The sequence below is a fragment of the Marmota marmota genome, unplaced genomic scaffold (assembly GCF_001458135.2).
Source record: "Marmota marmota marmota unplaced genomic scaffold, marMar, whole genome shotgun sequence".
NCBI classification, from domain to species: domain Eukaryota; kingdom Metazoa; phylum Chordata; class Mammalia; order Rodentia; family Sciuridae; genus Marmota; species Marmota marmota.
This window is the reverse complement of record NW_025999932.1, coordinates 23,778,808-23,799,482: the sequence shown is the minus strand read 5'-3', so window position 1 is coordinate 23,799,482 and position 20,675 is coordinate 23,778,808. Positions and strand designations below refer to the sequence as shown.

The following is a 20,675-nucleotide window of genomic DNA, read 5'->3' as shown; positions in this document are numbered from 1 at the left end:
GGGGGGGGGGGGGCGGCGCCTAATAACTATAAGGCATGGTTTTCATTTCTAAACTACTTCTAAAATTTTATGATTGATAATAAGGTAGTCTACAAAGTAAAATAAATAAATAAATAAATAAAAATCCCTTCAAAAATTTTATATTATTTTGATATATAAAGAGCACTAGTTTCTTAATAGTTAATAAGCAGTCACTTTTTGGAAGTACAAAGATTACAAAGAAAAATTAATCAGGGCCAATTACTTAGGCACTAAGTATAAGAAAGAAGAAAAGTCACTAAGAAACATATCCTAGATGAGAAGAATAAAGCAAATCCCCTTGTGTGAAAGAAAGCTGCTGCTGGGGGAAAAAACTATCAGTCCTCCCTTTACTGCTCACTAGATGTAGCTATCTAGAAAGATGTGGAAAGTTTGCATACAACTGAGTGCAATGAGTGCCTTTAAGTCTTGGGACTGCACTGCTTGTGGTTCAGCAGCAAAAAGATTTATGCATTAACTGGAACAGTAAACACTACCAGAGACTGTAGTGTTTCGTCATTTCCTTCCTCTTTGTTCTAAAATTTTGTCTTACACGAAGATGAATGAAAATCTTCCAAAGCTTTGATCAAAAATTGAAGAGAAGAACAATGGGCACATAAAGTGTTCAAAAGATTAAAAGATTCTGTTTTTTGTCCAAAAATACCAAAAACTTCTTATCCACAAAGAACTAAAATTGTCTCAAAAGGACAGTTGCATATACTAATGTCAAGCATGACAAAGCAAAATGGACAAGATGAAAAATTTAAATTTAGCCACATTACTTACAAGAGTAATCGGGCAAAAGCAATTATTTTTAATGCTTCCTTACAAGAGAGCTTTTCATTTTTCTTCATTTTGCAATGCTGGGGATGGAACCCAGGGCTTCATCTGTGTGCTAAGGCAAAATGTTCTACCACTGAGCTCCACCTCCAGTCCTTGTAAAGGTCTTTATTTCCTTACACCACATTAATAAGGAAATAACAACTAGAAAAATTGCTAAGAACACTGTGAGTCCTAAATCAACACTACTAGAATGAAGTTAAACAGTATCAGATATTTTTCTATACTTTATCATATTAATAAGGAAATAAGAAACAGCAAAATAGCAAAGTATAAATCAACATTACTAAAATGAAGTTATATAATAACCAAATTCTTATAATGCAGAAGCAGTGAGTGACAGATTCTAACTTAAAAAAAAAGAAAAAAATTACTCAGAAAATGCCAATCCAAAAACAATTCTTTGAAACTATTTCTAAAATTTTATTTTTGGTAATGAGACAAGTGTTCTAAAAGTAAAAAAAAAAAAAAAAAAAAAACAGGTTTAATTAAAGTAAAAAAGTAATGTCTTTAGTAGAATCTATTCAGTTGATTAATATTTTCACATATTTATTCTGAGTACAAAATTTCCTAATCACATGAATACATTTCCATCTTAAACATCCAGAGTCTCTTGATAATATTATCAGTTCTATATATTCCAATCTATAAGGGCTCTACACTAAATATATCACAGTGGTTAAGAAATACATGTTCAAAGTTTGCAGAGACTACTCAAGAATAAATTGAAATCTAGACTTAAAACCCTGAGTTACTTTAAAATAAAAAAATTTTTGTTTAAGAAAACAAAAACATGCCGTAAATATCCACGGTAATTCTAACTTACCTGATACTGAGCCATCAATGCCAATGGATTATTATTTTGACTGTTATCAAATGTCAAAACATCAAAAACTCCAACACAATTTACTCGTAACCTTTAAGGATCAGAGAATTAAAAAAAATAATAATTAAATATTTCTAATTATATACTAATGAATATTTATTTAGCATTTCCTCTCATATTAAGAAGGACTCTAACTTACATCTGAATGCCCACCCTCATGTAATCTCCACCAGCCATTTTAGAGATAAGGAAATGAAAAGTCATGAGATATCAAGTAATATGCCTTCAATTATAAAGTCAGTAACTAATAAAGTCAGGATGATTACACATGCTTTTTTTGACTAACAGATCAGTCTCCTTTTTATCACTCCAAGTTGTCTGTTAGTTACTCAGGAAAGAAAATTAGTCTCCTAATACTTTCTAAAGATGTACCAGGCATTCTAAGCATTTTACATGTACTAAGCCATTCAAATCTGTCAATGAATTTATGAGTCAGGTACCCTAAAATAAGGAAAATGGAGTTAATAATAGTACCTGTCTAATGAAGCTGAAATGCTAGGCAACTTGTTGCGGACATACAGAAACTAAGAGAGCCAGGATATGAACACAGGGAATCTGGTACCAGATCCTCAGTTTGTTATGCCATGCTGCCCAAGCAATTCCCAAAATTTTGGCTACTCACAACTAGGTGAAGTCAAGGTCTGTGTTACTTATCTCTATAAGTCAATTCTCAAAGCATGAGACTAAGCCAACAGCAACAACTAGGAACTCATTAAAAATGCAAATTCTCAGGTCCCAATACAGACTTACAAAATGAAAAATTGGGGGTACAGGGTAGATCCCAACAATCTGGTTAAACTCTCCAGGTGATTCTGTTTCATGGTAAAATTTGAGAACCATAGTTTTACATTAAAAAGTTGTGCTGATACTGCTTCTCTATTCCCATAACCCTCACCCCATATACCTTTCTAATTTTTACCAATATTTTTGGTAAACAATCAGGTATTTCATTAAAAATTCAACATTTTCTTTTTAAACTTACAAATGCACTCAAAAGTCACAGGAGTTCTTCTGGATAACTATACAACAAACCTTCACATTTTGCTTACTGTCATAAGTTAGATGATCAATAAACTAAAACTAAAACTCAAAAAGCTAATACCTTGTTTTGCCCGTTATCAGAATCTTTGTTGGGTCCATAACTCGACATGCCAAACCTGCTGTGTGAATGGTTCGCAATGCAGAACTCAGCTGGACAATGTATGCCCAAATAAGAGATTCTGGTAATAATCCAGCATGCTGTCTAGGCAACGGTCCATCGTGTTGGCCTACAAAACAAATGAATTTTTAAAATTGACATGTTCATTTAAGTAATCAACTAAAGGACTAAAATATTCAATCCAAAATTAACAAAGAAAATTCATGTATATCTGTAGCACAACTTGTCAATATGTGTGTGTGTGTGTGTGTGTGTGTTAATTTTAGTGTATTACTAAGAACTTAAAAGAAATGCCCCCATTGTTTCTATGATTGAAATTATATTATTTTTACTGTTGGTAGCAGTTAAGCTCTCGCTGAAATGCTCTTTTCTGTGACCAAATAACTACTGGACAATAAACAAAAAATATTTTAAAATTTACCAAAAAACTACAAATTCTCATTAAAAACAAGAACTACAGAGATTGTTACTTCATGTAAAAGATGAATAATTACAGTGTATCCTACTGTTCAAACTTATGAGAGTTGTCCACTCTTTGGCTCTAAGGAAGCAGAAATCTCCAAAATCACTTAAGTTGAATGTTTATTTTTCTTAGTCCACTCAACCTCTTCTACCTCAGATATGTCAATGAGATAGGATGATATCCAAGTCACATAAACAAAAATGCCAAACACTGAATGTTATTTATGGATAATAATAAAAAGCAAACATAATCTGATTATCTGTAAAAGGTAATCTTTTTATTCAAGTACCTCTTATAAGCGTTTTTTCATAATACCTAAATCAGAAGCAGCATATAAACTGAGTCAAAATTTTGTAATTACTTCAAGGAATACAACCTTATATTCACACTTATAAATCAACCTTTTCTGAATCAGATATAAAAGTAACATAGTAAAATACCTAATTGCAGAGAAAATAAATGATAAATATGTAATTTTATACATATCTAGGGATAAAATTTCTACTAAGAAGCCCATACAAAATTAAAAAACTACCTCTTTGGACAGAATTGAAGATATCAAATCTAGAAAAAAGTGTTAGTATATTTTACAATGTGATTTAAAAAATATTTTGTGTTAATTAACTACAAAATACAAGAAAACAACAGATTTCCATAAGTGTATGTTTAAGGAAGTTATAACCATTCAAACAATATTTTAAAACACTGCAAACAGCACTGATGAAAACATAAATGTTAATTTATATTAAGTAATGAGTCAACACAAAAAACAAAATAGTTAAGATAAAAATAAGCTAGAGGGCTAGGTAGCGCGCTCGCCTGGCATGCGCTGGGTTTGATCCTCAGCACCACATAAAAATAAAGATGTTGTGTCCGAAAACTAAAAAAACTAAAAACTAAAAAATAAATATTAAAAATCTCTCTCTCTCTCTCAAAAAAAAAAAAAAGCTGGAAAAAATGCTATAAATGAGTGGATCTCAACAGGGAACATTTAGCAATGTCTGAAGATATTTCTGGTGTTACAACTGGGATACAGAAGATTGTTACTTCATCCAATAGGTAGATTGCCAAGCATTCTGCAAAGCAGAGGACAGCCTCCACAAAAATAATTAAGCAGTCTAAAAAGTCAATAGTGTTGAGGTTAAAAACCCAGCTATAAATTAAAGCCAACAGTCATTTCACAGGTGTTAATACTAAAATAAACTTGAACAACAACCATATTCATCTATAGAAAGAGTCATACCACATCCCCTTCCATAAAATTATACACGTATCTACAGATGACATGGCAAAAGAAAAAAAAATGACCACACTACATGACCAGATTTTTAATGTGAAACAACCATGTAACCACAACTTTCTTCTTTTCAACTGTCAGAATGCAGAAAGCAAAATCACAAGTAAACTGAAGCAATATATTTTTGCTTGTCTATAATTAGTCTTAATTTAAAGGAGTTATAATCTGAAAGATACTATAAGGTAAACTCAAATCTGGACACTCCCTTTAAGTTCTTTAAGTTACATATTCAAGAAAATCTTAACAAGATTAAAACTATAGTAAAGAATATGATGACTCTTTCTTGGCCTCAGACTAGAAAATGAGACCCTCCCCAAATACATAAGTTAATGGACATCTCAAAATGAATTTACTTTTTCTCTGAAATCATTTATATTTAAATAAACATTTATCAGAATACAATTAAAACGTCAATTCTTTGCAAAATTTAAATCATAAAATGATATGTTTAAGTAAATATTAGAAATGGGTATAAAAAAAAAAAACATTGAAAATACTCCCTGAAAAATACTTGAATAACTTAACAGTAAACTATAAATCTATTTGAAGACTGATTTCCTAAACAACGTGGAATTCTATCTTTAAAATAAAACATTTGTTTAGGTGAGTATCACATAAAAGATTATACAGTCACACTGGACTGTAAGAGAGTCAATAACTTATTTTTAGAGTATAAAAAAGGCAAATATTTATAATAAATGAAAGGCACAATATGATATAAAATGACAAAAACCAAAACACTGCAAAAGGAAACAAAAATAAACAAGACTGGGAAGAAATATACCAATGATTTATAATATTTGTGCTTTGGTTATGAATTAATAAGGATTATTTTTATTTTTAATTTATAAATTTTCCAAATCATCCTTATTCAGAAAGCATTGTATTTTAAAAGAAAAAAAAACATTTTAAGAGGAAAAAAAAATTTAACATATTCCCAGTGATCACAAACATCAAATGTCTAAGTCATTCATAACTCACCTTTTTTTTTAATATTTATTTTTTAGTTGTAGTCAGACACAATACCTTTGTTTTATTTATTTTTTTATGTAGTGCTGAGGATTGAACCCAGGGCCTCGCACATGCTAGGCGAATGCTCTACCACTGAGCCACAACCCCAGACCTCAGTAAGTATATATAACACATTGTTTCCTAACTTGTCACAGATCAACTCCATCTATTTGAGATATTTCTTTTTTTAAATGCAATAGAGTCCTTATACTGAATGATTACAGGAATAAAGTTAACACATTTTTAAAAATATAAAACTACTCTTCTACCCAGCAAAAGTATTTGTCAGAATACAGTTTGCTTGCATCTTTTTCTTACCCCATTTTCTCTTTGTGAAATAGGAATCAGCATTAGGGTCATTAAAGTGTCTGCTCATCATAGTTTCTCCTCCAGCATGGAAATCATATGCAAACACAAGAGCTTAAAATAAAACACAAACACTCATTACTGAAATCTGTCTTCAAATAACAAAGGTTAAGACAGTCACAGTAAAAGTTACTCACAAGGCTCGGAGAATGCTTTAGTGGTAAATACTTCACGCAGGGTTACAATATTTGAGTGCTGAATTTTTTTCCACATATCAACCAACACCATGCACTTTGTGTTAACAAGACGAAAACCTGAAAAAGAAAGTTTTTCTACTATGTAGAAAAAAATGGTATCTCCCTAATATTCCATCAGAAATGTGAAGAAAATGCTATATCATACTTTTAAGGTACTTTTAAGATACTAATTTCCAAATGAAAAAAAAATTATTATCCATTAAATTTATATACTAAAGAAATCAAGATATACAGGAAGGGTTAAATAATCTTAGCCTCAATAACATAAAAAAGGAAAATTTATTTTTCCTTACCATGTATCCTCCGAAGGCAATATGGCAGATCATCTTTGCTATTTACAGCTTTGTAGCAAGATGTAATATATCCAAAATTACTTGATTTCTGTATCCGGTTGGGGGGTGGCAGTGGTTCTAGAGGGAATAGGCTATGGTAGCTGTCAACTTCTGTGGGGACTGCTAGAGTAATTCACAGGAAGACAACTTTCAATTACAGATATTCAGACATTCATAAATCTCTCACAGAATAAAGAAATCAAAACTACTATATACCACTCCTGTATCACACACCCTTGTATTACAAATAGTTTCAGCATTTATAACAATTCTATAAAACAAACTGTGGTTTAAGTATCAATAAGATGGGCATTATAAAACAACCATAGAACAACTAAAGTTTATACACTCAAAAATATTTACCATTTTTATAGTATAATATGCATTTTTATCAGAAATAATTATACAATGAATTATCACTTTAGATATTAGACATTTTATTATTCTGTCACTGGATAAAATCAAGATAGAATTTTTTTTCATGTATTTTACTTTCTACACAATATATTTTGACATGAATTCTTGTTTTTAAAAGCATAAATAAATTCAAAACAAATCACATTAAGCTGGGTACTATGCTTACCCGTGTATACCTATGTATCTATAAATGTAACAACTGGTATCAAAACCAATCTTTAGTAAGTATAACTCAAGGAAATGACTTTCCTCTGCCACCACCAAAATAATTAAGAGGCAAATAATGAAGCAGTGCTCACTGCAGTTAATAGTGAAAATATAGGTAGTATAAATGCATTATGAATAGGGAACTGATTATAGACAGGTATTAGTATAGTCATTCAGTGGAATACCATGGCTTTAATCCCTAGCAAAATATAAAAAGGAGGAAGGGGGAACCCTTGACTGCCATGCTTTCCATGAAAATTATACTTAAGGATATGTAATAAATAAGAATTTACTCATGTATGCAGGGGTTTGTTTCTCTACAGATACAATAGGCAATTTACATTCCTTATCTTTATGTTCCCTCTTTTCTAGAACAAACATGTATTACGTTTATAATTTAAAAAGACAAGTTAGTGTTTTTAAATTTTTTTTTTTAGTTGTAGGTATACACAATGCCTCTATTTTTATTTATTTATTTTTATGTGGTGCTGAGGAGTAAACCCAGAGCCTCACCCGCGCTAGGTGAGCACTCTACCACTGAGCCACAAACTCAGCCCCAAGACGAGTAGTTTTGTAATGCTGTAAAGACAATTTTGGTTTCTAATCGGACAGCTTCTATTTTATTTAACAGTCTTGAAATACAGTCCAAGTATTTCAAGTGGAAAAATTATAACTGAACTGAGTATAAGCATAGAAAACAACCTTTATTAAAAAATCTTTACAAAAACAATAATAAACATGCTTAATGCTAGTTTCAAAATATGGCATTGCTTCTTTATAAAATCCTACAAACAAACACAAAATAATAATCTATGACCTATCATTAGTAAGAAATACAAGTGAAACTCCATTAAGAAAACTCACTAATTCCAGAAGACAGGCTCAAAATGCTCTGTCTTTGCAAAATACTTTATGCTCACTATCTCTTAGTTCTCACAACAACCCTTTGAAGTGGGGTTCCATATTTCATAAATAAGGAAAATAAGAATTACATAGCTCAAAGAGGCAGCTGGGATACAAACCAAGGACTCTGATTCTTTGGTCTTTCTTACACTCCTAATACCTAGATGGCATTTTTGGCCATAGTGTAAAATAGAATAAATCAATGTCACTTTCAAACCTATGTCAAGTTCTATTAAAAGATCATATAAGTTAAGGATACACACACACAGGAACATAGTTTTAACTTTTGTCCATTTACTACTTTTCATCTGAATGGGCCATGTAATTTCCACAAAGAAATCAAATGATGGGATAAATTTTCTTTCCCAGCTATTTCATAAGGAGCATTTACTACAAGAAGTAATTAAAATTAAATCTACAAATGTACTAAGTACCTACTATATACTAGCAAACTTGTATTAATGAAATATGGGTCCTTACCATCAAGATGCTTAAAGAAAATAAAAGGATACACATAGATTTATACAAAACATAAAAAAGGCCATTCACCATGGCTTGATTCTTAAACTTTAGCACCCATCAGAATCATCTGGTTTCCATTCTGCATTGTTGTTATTTTAAATTTGTTTTTAGTTGTAGATGGACACAATACGTATATTTATTTATTTTTATGTGGTGCTGAAGATCAAACCAAACACCTCATATGTGTGAGTCAAGTGCTCTACCACTGAGAGCTCCAACCACAGAACCCATCCTGCATTTTTAACTGAGCCAGGTCTAAAATGGAACCTGGAATATGTAAAGTCTAGCAAGTTCCTAAAAGATAAAGGAAATGAGTTGCTGGTCAAGGGACTACACTATGGAACAACAAAGAAGGGAGCCATTCCCAAAGATACACGGAAAGATCTCATAAAATAATTGTCATTTTTACTACAAAACTGAAGGAAAAGACTGTTTTCAATTGGCTAAAACAAGTGGAAGGGATAAGCAATAAGGAGTAAACAGAAGAACAAACAAGGTCTACATGTGTTCACTGTTCTCAGGAATGGTGACCTTTCATATGGTAGGAGCATAAGGTATACCACAGAGGAGGCACAATAGAGATAAAGCTGGAATAGGTATGCTGGGATTAGATTATAAAGAAACTTAAATGCCATTCTGGAAACTTGAAATTTATTATGCCAAACAGTGGTATTCATATCACAAGTGTGACAGAGAATGAGTGAGAAACATAATCAACTAAAATCAACTGCACACCCTTAACCCTCTTATTCTGTTATCACTTTCTAGCAAGTCATGCAGAATTTTACAGGTTATATCCAAGGGGGTAAAAAAAAATAATAATAAAAAAAAGCTGTGCTTCAGTGGAAAACTAAGCATTATTCTAAAGGATACCTCTCAGGTATCTGATTCTATGGAATATTTTTAAAGACTCTTTTATAGGTAACTGATAGAACTACAAAATAATTCTTGTCCAGTGGAGATTCCACTGACTTTCCTTTGGTGTTTAATAGGGATTACACTGAAGCTGTAGGTCACTTTGGGTAGAATAAACAATATTGATTCTTCCAATTCATGAATACAGGGTAATCTTTTTTCTGTCCTATTTCTTATCTTTCATCAATGTTTTATAATTTTCATTATAGAGATATTTCATTTCTTTGGTTAAATTCCCCCCTCCCCTTTAAATTTTTTTTTTCAGCTACTGTAAAAGACGTTACTTTCTTATTTTCTAGTTCAGACAGTTTGCTAATGGTGTATTAAAAATTGTACTGATTTTCTTATGTTGATTTTGGATCATGGAACCTTGCTGAATTTGTTTACTTGTTCTAACAGTTTTTGGGTGGAGTCTTTGAGGTTTTTATATGTAAGATCATGCCATCCGCAAATAGTGAAAGCTTGGCTTCTTCCTCTTTTTTTATAATATTTACTTTTTAGATGTAGTTGGACACAATACCTTTATTTTTTATTTATTTATTTATTTTTATGTAGTGCTGAGGATAGAATCCAGGGCTGCACATGTGCGAGGTGAATGATCCACAACCCCAGCTCAGGCTTCCTCGTTTCTAATTTGAATGTTCTTTATTTCTTTCTCTTGCCTTATTGCTCTAGCTTAGGATTCCCTGTACAATGCTAAACAAAAGAGGTAAAAGTGGGCATCCTTGTTTTATTCCAGACCTTATAGAAACAGCTTTTTGGCTTTTTTCCATTAAATACTATGTTAGCTGTTTGCTTATTTTATATGGACTTTATTATGCTGAGGTATATTCCTCAGTTTATTCAGCTTTTATAATGAAGGGATACTGGATTTTAAAGACAGGATTATTTATTGTTGTTCTAGTCTTCTTTGTTTTCAGTCCAATATAACACATATGCATAATAAGTCATGAACAAAGACCACCAGATCACTATTAGGCCCTACAATTATTATTGTAAGAAAAGCATCATAGAGGTAAAATCTAAGAAGAAAATTATGAGGATTACAAATGACAGAGCTTTAGTTTGGAGCACAATTTCTTAAATACTTTAAAACTAATGAATAAAAACGTAAAACTTTAGTTTCTTTTCCTCAAAGGACATAGATAATGACAGACTAGATAAAGATATTGAAAATATAAAATTTACTATTCAGGGTTCTACAACCTTAGAACTATTTACATCTTAAGCTGGATAATTTTTTATTGTGGGAAACGATATTATACTTTGTAGGATGTTTAGCAGTACTCCAGTACTCTATCCACTAGATGCCAGTAGCACCTTGCTTTTAGTGGTTACAACAGAAATCCTGAGGGGGTGAAATCATTCCTGGTTGAGAGACCCACTGATTGATGTATGAGAAATAGACTATGACTTCAAAGTTGAAAAGTATCAACTGACAGAAGTATGAAGTATAAACTAGAAAATGTAAACAAAAAGGACAGCATGATCCAAATATTAATAAAGGTTAGTCAAATAGTTAATATGAGAAAATGAAAAAAAATCAGAGTTAAGGAAGTGACAAAACAAATCATTTATTAAACTGCATTTGAACACGGTGCATGGGACTAGATTAACCATAACGTTTAGTTTATGATACTCAAATCTTGTCTACACATGGGATGCTTTTATTTAAGTATTCTTTTATATAAGTAAATACAGGTAGGGGTGTGTGTATGTGTGTGTGTATTTTAGTTGCAGATAGACACAATACCTTTTATTTATTTTACGTGGTGCTCAAGATAGAACCCAGTGCCTAACTCATGTTAGGCAAGCGCTCTACCATTCAGCCACAACCCCAGCCCTTAAGTATTCTTAATAATGTAGTAAGCATCTCAAATTTGCCAACCAAAAAAAAACCTCAGGCTTTCTTCATGTTAACATACATTTAACCATATGGTCCTCTCTACCAATCTCTGCATTTCCTTCTCTCTTTTTTAAAAATTTTTTTAAAATATTTTTTTTTGTAGATGGACACAGTACCTTTATTTTGTTTATTTATTTTTATGTGGTGCTGAGGATCAAACCCAGTGCCTCACACCTGCAAGGCAAGTGCTCTACCACTGAGCCACAACCCCAGTCCTCCTTCTCTTTTTTATATAATTTCATAACATCTCTATAAATTCCTCAAAAACATATTGTACATATGCACATACAAAAATACATTACTTTTAGTTATTTAACTTTATAAGCGGGTATGTTGTATACGTAGTCTCTTGCATCTCACTTTTTAACTTATTATAATATTACTGAAATTCTTTTGCATTGTTCCTTGTCAGTATACTTTCCTCATTTTAACTGCTATATAATATTCCCATGAAAATATCACTGAATTCTGTTACTCCAAATAATGTCTAATTACAGTTATATGGTCTATATGTAACACGTGTATTTTTTCTTTTGCAATTTTTTTGGCTTAATTTTTTTCTTTCTACTTGTTATTTTGTGAGGGTTTTGTTTTCTTCTTCTTTCTAATCATATGCCTCCACAATTTCTTTTTCTTTGTCCATTTTTGCCCTGGCTAAGGCCTCAAATACAATCTCAAAACTTTCAGAGATCATTAAGTTTTCTGCTCATCCAAAGTGGAAAGATCAGTCTTAAGACCCAGTCGTCAGACTCCTTTTAATTAGCAATCAAGTTAACACACACTAGTCTATGCTGAATTGGCAGCAAATATATTCCCACTACATTATCTATGAAGTTTTGTTACATTATGTCATATTTAATTTTTACAGAATAAGTAAGCCAGGGAAAGATATTTTAGCACACTGAGAAACATTAACAGTACAGTCTGAAAAAAACTAAGTTTAAATCCTGACTTAGCCATTTATTCTTTGGTCCTCTAGGTCAATTAATTACTTAATCTGTCGATTTCAATTTTCCTCATACATAAAATGGAGATGAAAATAACATGCCACAGAATTTTTCAGAGGAATAAAGTAAAACATGTAATCATTAATTGGCACACTGTAGTGTGAAATAATAATAATAATAATATATAATAATAAGAAGAAATAATAAGAAATAATAATAATTTCCTTCTCCTTATGTTTAAGAAGCTATACTTTAATTTCCCAAGACAATGATGTACTAGTACATTCTAAAATAAACTATTTATTTAAATAAACTAGAATACTGTGATATGTAGAACTAATTGAAATAACCTAGATGATCAGTAGCATCTTGGAATGCTTCTTATTAATCCATAAAAACATGTAGTATTATGTAAGAATTCAAATAGACTTTAAAAGGAAGGATGAAGCAATATGTATTTTACCTGGCATATCTGCTTGATCGATTTGAGCCATTGTTATTAAATGTCTGTTGATCAGCTCCTAAGAAAAGTAAATAAGTATATTGATATTTAAGCACAGCCTATCAAGTCTAGACTTCCTATTATAACTAAATAACCTAATAATTTTTCTGTTATGTGTACTTCTTAATACTGATAAAACAGTATTTCTCAATGTTAAAATATCTAAATTCCAGTCCTAGATAGACCTATCTGGAGTTAAATCTGGTTTTAAACAGCTAGGTTATACCCCACAAAATGAAGCCAATCTGGTGCTGAAAACTGAAGGTTGACTACTAAGACAGTAAATAATTCATTCTGAAATCACTATACTGGTACAACTTAATTCTGTGAAACAAAAATATTTTTGAGTAACTGAATGTAAAATAAAATTCTACTTATAATATTGATCTAGCTGTTTACTAAAAAATAAAACACTAAATTATTTTATAAAACTTACTTTAAAAAAACATTCTTTTTTAAAATGAAGCTTTTTTTTCTGGGGCAAACTGTTTACTTTCGACCTATACCTACAGCCAAGGTGTTGATTAAACATTAGAGACTATTTAAGTTATATATATCAAATACCCATTCAATATATACCCATTCAATATGAAGGTAGCCCACTAAAATAGTTATTCTGTTTTGTTCTAAAATACAATTATTTAAAATTTCTCAAAACAGGTATTCTTTTTTTTAAATGACAGCAGAATGCATTACAATTCTTATTATACATATAGAACACCATTTTTCATATCTCTGGTTGTATACAAAGTATACTCACACCAATTCATGTCTTCATACATGTATTTTGGATAATAATGATCATCACAATCTACCATCATTTATAACCCCATGCCCCCTCCCTCCCCTCCAACCCCTCTGCCCTATCTAGAGTTCGTCTATTCCTCCCATGCTCCCACTCCCTATCCCACTATGAACAGCCTCCATATATATATATAAATAAATAAAAATTCGGCATTTGTTTTTTTGGGATTGGCTAACTTCACTTAGCATTATATTCTCTAACTCCATCTAACGTTATGTGCAAATGTCATGATTTTATTCTCTTTTATTGCTGAGTAACATTCCATTGTGTATATATGCCAAATTTTTTTATCCACTCATCTACTGAAGGGTATCTAGGTTGGTTCCACAGTTTAGCTATTGTGAACTGTGCTGCTATAAACATTGTGGCTGTTTCCCTGTAGTATGCTGTTTTTAAATCCTTTGGGTATAGACCGAGGAGAGGAACAGCTGGGTCAAATGGTGGTTCCATTCCCAATTTTCCAAGGAATCTCCATACTGCTTTCCATATTGGCTGCACCAATTTGCAGTTCCACCAGCAGTGTATGAATGCACCCTTTCCCCCACATCCTTGCCAACACTTATTGTTGTTTGTCCTCATAATAGCTGCCATTCTGACTGGAGTGAGATGAAATCTTACGAGTGATTTTGATTTGCATTTCTCTAATTGCTAGTGACGATGAACATTTTTTCATAATTGTTGACTGATTTTATATCATCTTCTGAGAAGTGTCTGTTCAGGTCCATGGCCCATTTCTTCATTGGGTTATTTGGTTTTTTTAGAACTTAGTTTTTTGAGTCCTTTATATACCCTAGAGATTAGTGCTCTATTTGATGTGTGAGGGGTAAAGATTTGCTCCCAAGATGTAGGCTCTCCACATGCACAAAACTCAACTCAAAAATGGATCAAGGACTTACGAATAAAATCAGAGACCCTGCGTCTGTCTAACAGAAGAAAAAGTAGGCCCTAATCTCCATCATGAGGGATTAAGCCCCAACTTCCTTAATAAGACTCCTTTGGCGCAAGAATTAAAATCAAGAATCAAATGGGATGGACTCAAACTAAACCAGGTGTTCTTAAATAAAATAAAATTTATAAATTCTAAATCCTATTTGTGTTAGAACAGCATATGTGATTAAATAGTCTGATCTGTTCATTTTCCTTTTCTTCACAAAAGCATATTAAGCACTCATTAGTTCCACAAATTCTGAAAGCATACCTGTCGGAGTTCATCAGCCATGAAGAAGGAAGGTGCATTTGCTTTTGGTTGCATATACGCAACATGAGGTGCAGTTGGAGGATAAATATGGTAGTTTGGAAATACCTAAAAAAGGTATGTGAGGGAAATAATAATCATCAATTTTTCTCAAATGTTAAGTTATATTATTGACTTAATAAAAGTTAATCTTTACATGAATACTAAATTTTGATACATTTTAAAACTTTAAATACAGTGAATTAAACACCTCAGAGAATAGCAATTAACAGAATTCTTTCTGAATAAACTATATTTAATTTTTTATTTTTTAGGTGTAGATGGACACAACACAATGCCTTTATTTTTATGTGATTTTGAGGATCGAATCCGGGTCCCACCTGTGCTAGGCGAGCACTCTACCAATGAGCCACAATCCCAGCCCCTGAATAAACTATATTTCAAAAATCAATTTTAAAAAGTAAACGAGAAAACATTTCTTTTTTTTTTTTTTTTAAACATTTCTTCAGAAATAATAACATTTAAGCTCCAATGAAAAGGTCAAAATAGCTCTTTGTCTCTTTTTCCTTATAGCTTTTCTTTTGTCTCTTTTTCCTTATAGCTTTTCTTTTGTCTCTCTTCTTCCCCCAACTCAAACTCAGTACTGAGGATTGAATCCAGGGGTGCTCTATCCCTGAACTATTATTATTTTGAGACAAGGTATCACTAAGTTGTTAGGTTGGCAACTTGAGATCCTCTGGAGCAGCTGGAATTACAGTTGTGTGCCACCACGCCCAGGGCCACCTCATCCTTTTAACTAGAAGATTCGTTTCTTTAAAAAAATTAAATTCAGTTGTTTTCTGGCATCCTCAGATAATTATTCTGCTCTGAATTACAATTAGAAAGTGGTTTTGCAATATCTGTAAGGTTTTCTTTAACCTGCAACTGCAGAGAAAATAATACCTTTTCTCTTGCTTTGGTTTCCTTTTTATCAGATAGCACAGTTTGGCTTAACTACCTCAGGCTTGTTATAAGCATATTTTAAAGAATGGCTTGAAGGGAAAAAACATCATAAAATCTGTCATAGTTAATCTCTTTTAAAAATAGCAGACAGTTTTGTGAAAAAAGAACCTCTGTACAAATTTCTTCTTTCTACAAATATAATAAAATATAATAAAAATGTAAATAACTACAAAATAAAATATACCCAAAACAGGGTAAACCACTGTGGAATCTTTACTTATTCAAACTTCTATTTGGCAAGCTGTTCTGTGATAACTTTTAAAGGATTTCTAATGAAAAACAAACAAACAAAAAACCCCAAAACCCTCACACAACTGTTAGTTATTTTTAAGAATTTTATATGATTTACAACTACTTCTATACATGTTTTCACATTTAATCCCCATAAGGTGGCTTGATATATTACTATTCTCATTTTATATTTGGGGAAACTGACTCAGAACTATAAAAATTCAGGAGTGTCAAAAACATGGTAAAACTAGGCTCTTAAAAAAAAAGAACTCTGTTCTCTTTTCACTCAAATTATCTTTTAGTAAACTTAAAGAAATAAATTGCTAATCTGGGGGAATCAAAATCTGCTTACTGAAATACAAATATGCTTTTCATAAACCCATCATCTGACTGTTAAATGTCTATGATTTAAATCAGCTTCCATTATTTTAATGGAATCTGGTTCTATTACTCTTGAGCTCTTCACCTACTGTTTTCCCTTCAGTTAATTTTTCTTTAATGGACAAAATAATGAAGTTACAATTCATGTAACATGACAATGCTTTTTCTCCTCCCAGCCTCACCACTCTCTTCCTGCTCCTCTCATTCCTGTTCTTTCTCCCTCCATTCTGACAACACTAATTCACTCTGAGAAGAAATGTGTCCTTCTGGGTATGTTGTTCTTCTCTTGGTCTTTTTATGCATGTTTCTTCTAGGTCTATCTCTTCCTATTTGTTTTATGATTCTTTTCTCTATCACCAATCTTTTAGTAGCTCTTTCCTTATCCAGAATCAATGCTCCCTTCGGTCTGAATCTTCTCCCTCCTTAGAAATGACCCATATTGTAAATCTTAGCACCATGTGTCATTCCACTATCCAGAGATCTAGCTATTCAAATTACTGCCTCATCTGAGGCAAGAACTGATCATTAGTTTTGTTTTCAGTAACAACTGATAAGATGCCATCTACTTATGGCAGATACCTTACCTTCTTCCTAGAGGTAAATCTACACAGTACCCATAAACAAGTCAATAAACATCAACTCTAGCTACCACAAATACTAGGTAACCCTGTATGCAAAGCATGCCATGAAGTACAATAAAGTGTAAATATAAACTAACATCTGATTAAAGCCAGATTTATTAGGCAGAACTAACATCTGATTAAAATAAGAGTTACTAGGCAGAACCAGATTTATTTGAAAAGATGAGAAGACTGAGTAGAAAATGAAATGCTTTTTTGTATCTTAATAAAGATGGGTGGGGGGTGGGGGATAAAATCCCCTCCAGAACTTTCCTAAGAGTATTACAACTCCCTCCTTACTGCAGACATACCATTCCAGTCAAAGGTGCTGGAGTTGTGTCCGTATAGAAGTAAGTGGTCCCACCAACAGTTTCCTTCTGGATAACCTGACCAGAAGATGGAGTCTGAGAAACAGCATTATTAACAGGTGTAGAGGCACTAGAAGGCACCATATAACTTGCTGGATTTGGAGTGTGACTTCTTCTTCTGGGAGCAGGAGAAGTATGTGGAGTAATCTTGGGGGAATGAAGAGGGGAAGATCCAGCAGACAATGACATTCCTGAGGAAGATGTAAAAAAGTTTCTTAGTGGAACAGTAATTGGTTCAAGAGAAAAAAAAAATCTGAAAAACTATGCAAACATTCATTTGGAAGAAATATCATCTTTAGCAAATTTTAAGTAAAAAGATAAATAAAATAATTTTATCTTGTTTTGGTTTAGGGAATGTTCTGATTAAAGCAAATGCAAAGAAGTCTGTTTTCTCAATGCAGTCTTTCCCAAATAAATTGGCAATTTCATTACAGGAATAGCCTCCTCCATAGGAAAGTTTACATCAGAAACTTCAATGGCAAGAATCACTAAAATTTTAATAAATTAACTTAATGGAAGAGTAGAAATACCAGAATGGACTCTTTATACCATGACTATTAGTACAACATGCAGAAGTGCAGATGAAATGTAAATTAATTTAAGACAGATAACTAATTAAAGGCTTAAGAGACGTCATCAGTTCTGAGCAGAGACTAGCAATCTAAATCTACAATTATGCTTTCCAAGAAAATGAGCTTATCTAGGAACTGATTTCTGACTCTTGGGGAAAGTCTAAAAGTCTGAATAATAAGCCGCTTTACAATACAAGAAAAAAGTTCTGAAAATGTCTTGGGTCACAGAATTAGGATTAATAGGGATTTGAGTTTCAATTTCTAATAACTCATATCATTCATGACATCAGTTATTGTTTTGAGAAAACATGCAAGTGAACAAAAATAAGCTGAAAACTGAGATAACCTATCTTTTTGCTGGATAGTCTTGTACTTTCTAAAGAAACTCAACATAATTATTTTATCTGATTTTCTGAGCAACTAAATTAATAAGTGAGGCAGGTAGGTTATAAATATCACAAATCAGACTGTAGGAAAACTATGTTATTTAGCCAAGAACACATATATACAAAGTCAACAGCGAAGCCAGGACTTAAACCCAAGTCTCCAAATTCACATCTAGTACTCCCTGCTGCTATAACTCAATATTGACTACATTCACATTAAAATATGCCAGGAATTCTCAAGCATGTCTTCCTGTATTCTAAGAGAATCTCTAAAACATGTAACTCTTTTAAAAATCACTATTTATGAAGAAATCAGGTTACATAAATGTGTAAGCCTATTTTTTATTTTTTTAACTGTTCCAGAGCTGGGTTTTTTTAGTTTTTGTTCTGACAGTCAACCAATGATGAGAGAATTTGTATACTAACTGTACATTAAGTAACAGCAACAAGAATGGCTACAACTCTTGAATACTTTCCCTGTGTAAGGCACAAATCCAAGTGTTTCACATGCATTAGTAAATTAATCCTCACTACTACCCTGTGAAGTAGGTATATCATATTCTTTTCTTAAAGGAGGAAACTAACTTAAAGATCAAAAGAATTATTTTAAGGACAAATATAGCTCAGTAAACTAGAAAACTGAGATTTTAAACTCAGGTCTAATCCTAAAGTTGGTGCTTTTAGTCAATATGCTACAAGGTTGCCCAATTCCCTCTAACAATGAATATAAAAGGGATCCATAACACATTTTATTAGTGTGATTATTTAAGCTATTCTGGGAGGGGAAGGTACAGGAAAGAGTGATGGGAAACATTATGATCCCATGTTAATTATCTAATTCAGGTAAAAGGTAGAATCTCTCATTTGAAAACAAGTATTCTAAGGTTGGTTATATTAGGGTGGACATTTTCTTTGTGACAAGGTCTCTTTCCCAGGCTAGTCTTGAAGTGGTGGGCTCAAGAGACCATTCTACTTTATCCTCCACAGAAGCAGGGACTATAGGTATGCAACACCACACTCAGTGTTTCTTAAGTCAAATAAGAAAATGCATGAATGATGAAAATTATACTATACAGTATCAAGATTTCTCTTAAGAATTTTTAATTTTGTGAAGTTATTTTAATACAAAATTATAACACTGAAATTTGAGTTCACATATCTGAACTGAGGCTAAATCAAGTTCATTCAGAAAATATGTTCAATAGTAAGCATCACTATCCATAGGATAAGAGGATATTTAATTTCTATAGGAAGACAGAAATGAAATTAACCACTAAATTACTGAAACACCAAATCTCACCACAAAAGACACAACTTTGTATCACCTGTATATTAACAAATGTGTTAAAGAACTGAAAGAAAATATCCACGTATCTGTTTGGAGAAAGGTATTCTGTATTCAATACTATGACAACAATACCATAATGTACCCATTATTACGTACTTAATACAAGACTGAGTTATAAATACCATGAAGAAACAGAACCACCATTCAGAAACAAATAGTTAAAAATAAGGGTGCTGAATTAAAATGAACAGATTCAAGTCAAGGGAATCTGATTCAAATTTCAAAATTCTTAATTAAAATTACATCTTCTATTGCATTTTACTCAATGCTTGGCCACAGGAATATTTTCCTGAAAGGGTTTCAGGAATCCATTTGATACAATAAAACTGAAGGTTTTCTATTAATAATGGTGTATATCAAGTATAATAGTTCATTCTTCATCAGAAATTTTGGTGACATCACATATAATAATTGCCATTCAACTTCTTAAGTGAAAATGCAAATTGAGATATTTAAGTCACAAATATTATACTAATTGCTTTAGGATATTTGAAGACTGCTTCTTAAATACCAAAATCAAATAAAAGGGAGGAAAAATGCAGGGATATCCACTAGAGAAATTAACTAGAATAATTAACAAAATAAGGAAATGAGATTTTAAAAATTTCAAACCAGGTACGGTGGCACATGCCTGCAATCCCAGCATTCATTTGGTAGGCTGAGACATAAGGATCCTAAATTCAGGGACAGGCCCATCAACTTAGTGAGACCCTGCCTCAAAATAAGAAATAAAAAGGACTGGGAAATGTAGCTCAGGGAAGTGTCCCTAGGTTTATAATTCCGGTATCAAGGCAATTTATGAAGCAAAAGTGTCACTATTTTTAGATATAATTCTATTTCTGGAAATCCCAAGAGAAACCACAGAAGACTCTTGTAAAT

The 20,675-nt window shown here is 32.0% G+C and overlaps 1 protein-coding gene across 13 annotated transcripts in view; it reads right to left on the bottom strand.

Moving 5' to 3' along the window:
* Positions 1 to 20,675, bottom strand: part of Pan3 (poly(A) specific ribonuclease subunit PAN3) — a 139,061-nt gene that overhangs the window by 18,280 nt on the left and 100,106 nt on the right. For 12 of the 13 annotated variants that reach the window (XR_007346725.1, XR_007346724.1, XM_015484177.2 and 9 more), the window contains 8 exons: positions 17,434 to 17,681; positions 14,892 to 14,996; positions 12,850 to 12,907; positions 6,531 to 6,692; positions 6,178 to 6,294; positions 5,993 to 6,094; positions 2,847 to 3,012; positions 1,685 to 1,775 (listed from right to left, as the gene is read on the bottom strand). Coding sequence is in view for 11 of the 13 variants with exons in the window: in XM_015484177.2 (XP_015339663.1) it covers positions 1,685 to 1,775; positions 2,847 to 3,012; positions 5,993 to 6,094; positions 6,178 to 6,294; positions 6,531 to 6,692; positions 12,850 to 12,907; positions 14,892 to 14,996; positions 17,434 to 17,681 (1,049 nt within the window). In the remaining 2 variants the exon portion in view is untranslated. The remainder of the gene's footprint in view (positions 1 to 1,684; positions 1,776 to 2,846; positions 3,013 to 5,992; positions 6,095 to 6,177; positions 6,295 to 6,530; positions 6,693 to 12,849; positions 12,908 to 14,891; positions 14,997 to 17,433; positions 17,682 to 20,675) is intronic. The other variant, XM_015484176.2, reaches the window with a different exon arrangement.